We start from the raw sequence: 9782 nt of genomic DNA, 5'->3' as shown, positions 1-9782 counted from the left end.
GCAGAGACAGCGGCAGGGGCAGACTGCGCATGCGCCCGCGCACGGCCGCGCTTCGCCTCACGGCCCGCGGTCCGCTGCCCTCCGCGCTGCCTGGCCACGCCCCCTCTGCCTCACGTGGCGGGGAGCTGACCCGGTGATTGGCGCTGCCGCGCCTCTTCCGCTTTGCCCCGCCGCCGGGGACGGTGGCCGGCAGGCGCCGGGAGGGGCGGGGGTCGGCGTCAGCCATGGAGCAGGGGGAGGCTGCCTCGTCGCCGGCGGCCGAGGCGAAGGCGGGGAAGGAGGAGGAGGATGACTTCGGCTACCGGCTCTTCCCGGACCGGAACAAGAAGCCGCAGAGCTTCTTGGCCCGCAGCCTTTTCACCTTCCACAACAGGTGCCAGGTGATGCTGAGGATGACACTGGAGACGAGTAAGCGCTTCCCCGTGCCCCGGCGGGCCCGGGCCCGGCCCTGGCCCTGGCGCAGCGGAGGGCGCCCCGGGTGGAACCGGGGTCGTCCGTGCCCCCCGCTGGTACGGCCTGCCGCGGCTTGCGGTGGTGACCTTGGGCCGCGGGGTCTCGGGGCGGGAGCTGCTCACTTCGGCTGCCGCTCTCGTCCCCGGGGCGGCTGGACGGGGCCCGAGCAGCCGGCGGGATGGGGCTGCTGCTTGATGAACTCACTGATTTTGGTTAAGACAAAGAAAATACAATTTCAGAAGTGGCTGTGTGCTTTTTTTCCTGTCAGAAGGTCCTTCTCTACTTTTTTCTCTTGAAAATTTGAGAGGGTTTGTCGATTTCTCGTTCATTTGTGCCCTTTTCACTATGTAATGTTGACTGTGAATGTTACTGAAAGAGATGGTCACTATAGGCTGCTCTGTGTCTACTACTACTAATGTTGGAAGTGACTTGATTCCTGAATTGTGTATATATATTTATGTATGTATATATTTGTATAGATCATGGATCTATATCACTTTACATAGCTTGAGCTGTAACAGGTGCCAGTTGCATTGCATTAGGATTAAATACTACAAAGTATGAATTTGCATGTGTAGTGCTTTTCCTTTTTTTTTTTTCTTGACTGTCCTTATATTTTGATTATAGATGACTTTCAAACTTTTGTCTAGCGAAATTGATTGCAGCAATGTTTTTCTAGATCCATATGCTCAACTTCTTCTTGAGGCTATGAAGCAGTCTGGTTGGTATGTAAACCAATTCATCTTGTTCTGTGTAGTAACATTACTGTTATATGGAATTACTGGTCTTTTTCAAATTCTTCCCTATAACTTTGTTTGTTTGGGCCTTTCAGCACTGTCTTCAATGACCGGCACTTTTCTTGTGAAAACTGTGATGGCTGTGTCAGTGGAGGTTTTGATTCTGCCACATCTCAGGTAGGCACTGGACATTGTCCTCTTTCAAAGGACTACAATTTTTTTTTAGTGTTTTTTACTAGGATTAAAACTACTAATGCTGATATCTGAGTTAAAGTCATGAAAACAAGAGAAATGAAAGCTGTTCCAAGGTATAGGAACTAGTACACTGCAGAATGATGAGGCCGTTAATGTTGAAAAACACTGATCTAAAGAGTCTAAATGCTGTAGGTGGTATGTGCTGGGTGTCTGAGAAGTAAGGGAGATGTTGAAACTTGGTGAAAAGACTACCTATATTTTTTTTCTCTACAGATTGTTCTGTGTCAGAACAACATTCGCCACCAATCCCATATGAACCGAGTGGTCACACATGAATTGATTCATGCTTTTGATCACTGCCGTGCACATGTTGACTGGTTTAAAAATGTTAAACACTTAGCATGTTCAGAGGTAAGTTAAAATGCTTCTAACGTTGTCATTATATTAATTACTGCTGGTTATTAGGGATGTTTCATGTTTAAATAGGCATGCTGTTACACAGACTTCATTTGGTTTAATCCTGTTAATACAATTTGTCCTTTCTGTCAAGTCAACCTAAACAGTTTCATTCAGAAAACGGAATTCAGAAAACTAAATTCAGAACTTAGTTTTCACAAATATTAATAAGTCGGCATCATACTAAGTAGAATGTGATCATTGTGTGACTGTAACAAGAAGTGGTTATTAACAAATGAGAGTAGTTAGAGATGAAAACGCATTCATATATTAATCAAATGTTTATAGGGTTCTTTTTCTCCCCTGCAAATCTTGGTATGTTGGGTAGTTATCACAGTAGTATGGTAACGTTATTTTTGTTTAGATATTTTTGGTTAACAAAAAAAATGTCTTTTCCTATAACATACATTTTTGATTAATTGTGATGTTACTAATAGTACACTTTAGTTATGACTCCATGTCCTTTTCAGAGGACATAGGAATTTGCTGCTTGAAAGGCCTTAAAAATTGATGTATTAGGAGGTGAAATTAAACTGAGCACAGGATAGTAAAGGTTCCTCTTGTGTAGACTACTCATGTATTCACATGCTTTTATTTGATTTCTGATGTAATCCATATCATTTGACCACAGGAAAACTTGCCCTTATGATTAATATTATGAAAATACATTCTTATGACTGTGTGAATTAGGTGGCTTTTTAACTGTTTTTTTTTTTAAATATATAAAATGATATAAAAATGTTATAGTGGCTTTGTTGGGTTTTTTGTTTTCTTGTGGCTTGGTTGGTTTGTTTGTTTTTAATGAGAACATATTTGATTCCAGACTTCAGATGTGCACAGGTTTCACCTATAGACAGTATGTGAGAGAACCAAAATGATGAGTTTGGTATAGAATAAATCAGATTTCATAAAAATGAATTTTAATTCATTAATTGAATTCATATTTGCTGTGGAAGACAGTCACAGTCATGTATTATCTTTATCTTTTTATAGATAAAATTTAATGAAATAACCTTGTGTGGTTTCAGTAAAGCCATTCTCTATAACTTTGGGGGGTTGACCTTGGCTGGCTTCCAGGCACCCACGAAGCCATTCTCTGACTTCCCCTCCTCATAAGATTAAAAAGCTCATGGATCAAGATAAGGACGCAGAGATCGCTCACCAGTTACCAACATGGGCAAAATACGCTCAACTTGGGGAACATTAATTTAATTTATTGCCTATTAATGGCAGAGCAGGGTAGTGAGAAATAAAACTAAAAATACCTTCCCTTCTTCCCAGGCTCAATTTCGCTCCTTCATTCCTGACTCTCTATCTCCTGTCCCCCAGAGCAGCACAGGGGGACAGGGAATGGGGGCTGTGGTCAGTTCGTAACACTTTGTCTCTGCTGCTCCTTCCTCCTCATGCCGTTCCCCTGCTCCGGTGTGAGGTCCCTCTTATGGGATACAGTCCTTCATGAACTGCTCCAACATGGATCTTTCCCATGGGCTGCTGTTCTTCAAGACCTTCTCCAGCTTGGGTCCTTTCCACAGCATACAGTCTTTCAGGAATGGACTGCTCCAGCACCACTTCCCCCTGGGCCACAGTTCCTGCCAGAAAACCTGCTCCTGCGTGGGCTCTCCAAGGGCTGCAGCTTCTTTCAGAGCATGTCCATCTGTTTTGGCGTGGGGTCTTCCTCGCACTACAGTGTGGCTATCTCCTCCACTGTGTCCCTTCACAGGCTGCAGGGAAACAACCTGTGTCACCATGGTCTTCTCCACAGGTGGCAGGGGAATCTCTGCTCTGGTGCCTGGAGCACCCCCCCCCTTCTTCACTGATCTTGGTGTCTGTGGGACTGTTTCTTTCACATTTTTCTCACTTCTCTCTCTCACAGCTGCCATGTAGTGTTTCTTGTCCTTTCTTAAATGTGTCATCACAGAGGTACCACCAGCACCGCTGATGGGCTCAGCTTTGACCAGTGGCAGGTCTGTTTTAGAGCCAGCTGAAACTGGCTCTGTCTGACATGGGGGCAAGCCCCTTCTCTCTCCGTCTCACAGAAGCCACCCCGGCAGGCCCCTGCTGCCAACATCTTGCCACGTAAACCCAATATGATAATTCAGAATTATTAACTATCATCTACATTTTTTTTGTCTAAGCATTTACACGGTTCAGAATAAAGCATGTTAGCCTCAAACATAAAATTAGAGAACATCTATAAAATGAGATTGTGCTTGTTCTTGCTCTTATTGAGATTATTTGTTTGCTTCAAGTCTTTTGATGCTTATTTTATTATACGGTCTTTACAATTTTTATTGCCAGCTTTTTAATTCTTTATATTTAATATTTTCCATGCATTTATTCTTACTCTGGTACTTAATTATAGGAAATCTAGTTTTAGTTATATTTCTTAACTGAGGAGGTAGGATGTGGAACAGTTGGCAGACAAAAGAAATTACAATGTACAGGACAGTTAACAAGCTAAAATATATATACTCATTTAAATGTGGCTTTTCCTAAAGCAGGTGGGTTACTGCTCTTCTGGATATTGCAGCTGTAGTCTTTGAAAGGTGTCTGCCTTTCTTCCTGACTCTTGTATCAGCTTCTGATATAGACTGGGTAGAACATTACTTTCCATGTTCTTTTAGCAGTTTATATATATACATATATACGCATACATATACATATGATCTCTTCTGCTCATTCATTTAAGCTTTGGAAATACGTGAGACTTAGTCCCCGGAGAAACTTACAGGTTCTATAGTAATATTTTGCAGTTCATTGAGGCTAACAGGGTGGCTATAAAGTGTAATATGTACTCAATAAGTAGAAGTGGCCCTGGAAATATTCTCTACCAGCAGTCACCAGAAAGATACTGAAGAAAAAAAATTGCTACAGCTTTTTTGACTTTCTATTTCCATGTTTCTCTGATTGTGTGGCTTTTTTTTTTCTCTCAATAGATTCGAGCTGCTAATCTCAGTGGAGACTGTACACTGATGAATGAAATAGCCAGGTTTAAATTTGGATTAAAAGGACACCATCAGGTAAAGACTGTAGATATTAAAGTCTGCTGATTTGTTATGAGCTATCTTTACCTACTTGAGCTCAGCCTTCATAGCTAAAAACATCAGAGGAAGAAGCAGATGCCGTGAACTTGCTGCTTTCTCTTAATTAACCTTTAATAACCTTTAAAGATTCATGAGAAATTTGTTTTCCACCTTGTTATTTTTGTTGGGAGTGAAATTCCTGAATACTTAGTCATATCGTAGAGCGTTACCACTGACAATTGGTGGTTAATAAGAACCAAACAAAAACCAGGATTTGCAGGAAATGTAGTGGGAATACTTTACCCACTAAAAAGTCTTTGAAAACTGTAGGAAGGAGAATGACGAGGGTTCTAAATAACCATGTGTGTTACATCTTACAGGAATTAATTTATTTTTAATGGTAACGAAGACTACGGGTTGAGTCCCAAGTAGTTGCTCATGTTAAAGTGGCAATTAGCTTGTAGCTGGGGATGTTTACATCTTTTTTTTTTTATCTTTTAGTAGACAAATTGTGTAAGCAAAAGTTGCCATAAAGAGAGGTATTAAAATGAAGGCCCGTAGAGGAGTCATTCCTTTATGTTTTATAGCATTTGAAATGGAAAAGTACTAACTGGTATTTATGTCTATTTCTTTCTGACATATTTTCTCTTGTGTCCAAGTCAAGTTTTAAAATACTTGATACCTACAACAAATGCCAAATTGTATTTTAATTCCTGTTCTAAGGGATGTCTTTTACTTACCTGATAGTTCATTTGCACATGGAAAACTTAAACACATAGTTAACACAGGGTGGAACAAAAATGTACTTTAATGCTTATTACAGACATTGTTTGACTCTTCTGTGATGCAAAATTATTGCATACGTAGTAGGAGTTAATACTTGACAAAATCTGGAAAAAAATATTTGTACTAATAATGACAGATTTTTCTTTATCTAATTCCCACTTTAGACTTGTGTACGAGACAGAGCAATTCGTTCCATTCTGGCTGTTAGAAAAGTTAGCAAAGAAACAGCAGAAAAAGCTGTGGATGAAGTTTTTGATGCCTGCTTCAATGATCTGGAACCTTTTGGAAGAATCCCGCACAGTAAAGCAGATGCAAAGCGTGCTTATAGAGACTTTCAGAACAGAGATCGCTATAATGCTAATTTGTGAAGGAAAAAAAATTGAAAAATTATGTTAATACCTGATTGTTCTGTAACATCTAGAGTTACAGTCCACGCACACCGTGCTGGTGGAGAGGACAATTCTATCAAATGTATCAATTAATTTTGTAAACTATATCCAGGAACCGACTTCCATGGAAGTAAACGAACAAGATTAAAACCCATGTTTCCTCACCTGTTATTCCAGCAAGATAATTTAGTACACCAAATGACTTGTCTAATAATGTTCTGCACATTCCAATGCACATTTAATTCTGCTCAGTCTGACTAGGACTTGGTTTCTAAAAGTTTTGTTGTTACTGAATAAATATTTTCATACAATCTTTAAATTTCCACCATCTTTGATACACAGTCATAAACTTGATGATCTTCATCACTCCATTCTAAAAGATGGGCACCTGAACTACAGCTCTTGGTCTAGGTTTAATAACTATGGCTAAACCCAAAATTTAGTAAACTGCTACACCTCCTGAAATTCTTGGAATTCCAGCTCATGTAATGTTAACTTTACAAGTATGTTAAACCCTTTGGCTTTTTAGGAATTTGACTGACAATTCTGCTTACCAGATCAGACCTACAAGCTGGATAAGCATTGGTGAGAGTCTGTCCACCAGGTTGAGCTTTGCTCAAAATGTTGGTGTAGCTTACGATCTTTGTCCTATACTTGTTAGGTGGGTAAGTCCATCTGAGGAAAGGAAGAAGCTGCTAGCTTCATCCAAAGTCTGAGAGGAGCTGTCTCATTCTTCCATTATGTCTAAATTCAAGGTATTATAATCATTGTCATGGATACAAGAGAGCCACATTTTCTTCTCTTGAAATTAAAAGTGCGATTCAACCACAGGTACGGTTCGCTGATGCAATGAAGATGTGGGTCCCCAGTCAGAGGTTTGCAGGCATAGCTGCTGTAACAGTTCCTGGATCCAGACTTAAGTGGGAAATTTAGTTCCACAAAAGATAAAATGGTGCCCTGATTGTTATGGTTTCATATGAAGTGCAAAAGCTTTTAGACAGGCTTTCAACTTCATAGGATGTCAAGGTCTGAGGAGTGGTGGTGGTGTCAGTTTTCCTGAGTGAAGTTGTTCACAACTGCAGAAGCATAGAATTGCTGAGGCTGGAAGGGACCTCTGGAGGCACTACTGTTTCAACCACTGCACAGAGCAGAGTCAACTAAAGCATATTGCTGAGGAGCATGTCTAGTTGGGTTCTGAATATCTCCAAGCGCGGAGGCTCTACAGTGTCTCGGGATAACCTGTTGCAGCATTTGATCACCCTTGCAGGTTTGTTTGGTTTTTTTTCCTCCTTGTGTGTAAATGGAGTTTCCTGTATTTCACTTTGTGCCAATTTCCTCTTGTTCTTTCCTTGGGCAACACTGAGAAGACTCTGGCTCAGTCTCCTCTACTTCCAGCTTTGCCCTATCAGGTATTTATGCACATTGACAGGATCTACCTGAACTTTCTCTTCCCTAGGCTGAAGAGTCCCAGATCTTGGTCTCTCTTTCTAGGTCAGATGTTCTGATCCATTTGTCATCTTCATGGCAGTTTGCTGGACTCAGTCTACTACGTCCATGTCTCTTGTACTGGGAAGCCCAGAACTGGACCTGGCACTCCAGATGTCTCACCAGTGCTGAGCAGAGTGGAAGATCACCTCCCTCAACCTGCTGGCAACACTTTCTAATGCAGCTCAGGAGGCTGTTGGCCTTGTTTGCTGCAAGGCTGTGGTTCTTGCATACAAATTGGTGTCTACCAGCACTGCCAAGGCTTTTTCTGCAAAGCCTCTTTCCAGCTAGCTGATCAGTCCATGTGGTGTGCTGGTACCTGTGGTTATTCCTCCCCAGGTACAGGAGTTGGCGTATCCCTTTGAACTTGATGGGGTTCCTCTCTGCCATCCCGAGGCCTGTCTGAACGGCAGCACAAACCTCTGGTGTATTAACCACTCCCCTCAGTGTTGTACTGTCTGTAAACTTGCAGAAGTTGCACTACTCCTATCTTCCAGGTTGTTATTGAAGAGGTTAAACAGTATTGGCACTGATACCAATACCTGGGGCACATCACTAATGTCTGGCCTTATTGTGTGTAAGCCCCAGGCATGGTTAAAGAATCAACATGAACTTGGGAACGTCTCAGCTAGATAGATACCTGCACTCCAGAGATTTAAAGTTTTAAAATATCGATGTGAATCGTTCTGTTCACTTACACTAAGTGTCAGAAAACCATTCCAGGCATGTTTAATTTATTGCTGCAGGTGTAATGAGAGGTCAAGTACCTGGAACTTGGGTCCTAAGCACAAGAATCTGCCAATCATGTTTTGTTCACATTGAATTCAGTCAGGCAAAAAAACGTTCTGCTCTGCTACTTGTTGAGTTAAAACTATCTGGAAATAGCAGTAGAATGCCACCTGCTACCTGGACAGGCTTAGACAGCGTGTAAGGTCACCATGCAAACCAAGTTTGAACCCAGAGCTCAGGCTTAATCACTTGGAATAATAGTTGCATATGTACAGGCGTTTTATTTGTTCTCTGTTTATTGTAAAATGCAAAAGCAGTCCTGGGAGACCTGCACATCCAGGTCCTGCAGCCCAGGTTTTCACTCACCCACTCCCAAGAGAGTGTTCTTATCACAGGGCAACGATTTTGTGCTTCTGCTCTTGCTTTCCTTGACTCTGTGCATTTTGCTTTCTTCAGTTCTCTTTCTCAACAAAGTTTGGAAAGAAAGCAAGAAAAACTGGATGAGAGTGGAAGTGATGACTCCATAAATATATTGGGAGAGGGACTTTAAGTCATGGTACAAGGTTGAACAGTTATAAAAATGGTCATGGTTAATTTAAGTAGGAAATAAGAAGATGGTATATAAGCATCTGAAGAGTAAAGGTATTCTAAATAAGATAGAGAACACGGGATATGCGTTGTTTATACTGAGGATGAAAGGTTTAGGGAAAAGGTTAATCCCAGAATGAGAAATATTAAGTTCTTCAGTGTTCCAAAAAGGATGAACAGAAACTAGATTGTTGTGTGTTTGCATTTGTTCGCATTTTACTTCTGTTGTATTAATCCTTATTTCAGAATTTCTCCTGGTCATCAGCAAAGTTTGTAAAGGAAAGGGCTATCCTGCCTCTTTCATCCTCTCCACCCCCAAAGGTGTGTAACTTTGGTTTCCAGGTCTTCATTGCCCTCCCCTACAGCACTGGGGAGGCTGTGGTGACAGGTGGAGGAAGGTTGAGTTAGGACAAGCTGATGGATTTGAGATCTTAAACCCTTTTAGTGCCACCTTGGTGTATTTTACTCACATGGTCAAGGTTAAACTAATCACCAAATTTGAGGTCAGAAAGGAAATTTTCCTTGATTGATTTGATAGGGATGACTGGTATTTCTGTTGACCAGCTGGGCACTATGTCGTGCTGTTCAGCCACTAACGCACAGCTTTATGTTTGCAGCTTGCTATTACTGCTCTGAACGAAGAGTCCTGTGTGACAAGTCCAGTGCTGAGCTGAGCTGTGACAGTGGCAAGGCTGGGTGAGTCTGGTCCTCGGAAATGAGATCTGAAGCAGGCAATTATGCCTGTTCAGTACAAGCTGCCCTGCACACTGGGGTGTTAGTAGGGAGTTGGGCTCCCTGAGCCTGTAGTGACCACTGGGACAGAGTGGCCAGTGAGAAAGGCAGACCTGGAAGGATCAGCCATCTGAATCGCCTGAGAATTTAATGTTAAGTGACTGTCCTTGTTGCAGGGATGAAGTTCATTGGCGTGAGCCTGAATGCTT

The 9782-nt window shown here is 41.9% G+C and overlaps 1 protein-coding gene across 6 annotated transcripts; it reads left to right on the top strand.

The window, feature by feature from the left end:
- Window positions 1–173: 173 nt before the first annotated feature.
- ATP23 (ATP23 metallopeptidase and ATP synthase assembly factor homolog) lies at window positions 174–6682 on the top strand. Of its 6 annotated transcripts, none has more exons than XM_082311390.1 (6): window positions 174–374; window positions 1081–1178; window positions 1286–1367; window positions 1659–1796; window positions 4778–4861; window positions 5815–6682. In XM_082311390.1, the coding sequence occupies exons 1-6, from the start codon at window positions 225–227 to the stop codon at window positions 6016–6018; spliced, it is 756 nt and encodes a 251-aa protein (XP_082167516.1). In that variant the 5' UTR covers window positions 174–224; the 3' UTR covers window positions 6019–6682. The 6 variants fall into 6 exon arrangements, with proteins under 6 accessions (XP_082167516.1, XP_082167511.1, XP_082167512.1 ...); XM_082311385.1 differs by having other exon boundaries at window positions 174–408; window positions 1133–1178; XM_082311387.1 differs by having other exon boundaries at window positions 189–373; window positions 1133–1178.
- The last annotated feature ends 3100 nt before the right edge of the window (window positions 6683–9782 follow it).

This window comes from Platalea leucorodia, assembly GCF_965183815.1.
Source record: "Platalea leucorodia genome assembly, chromosome: 4".
Taxonomy (NCBI): Eukaryota; Metazoa; Chordata; class Aves; order Pelecaniformes; family Threskiornithidae; genus Platalea; species Platalea leucorodia.
The sequence above is the reverse complement of the archived record's forward strand: the minus strand, read 5'-3'. Positions and strand labels throughout refer to the sequence as shown.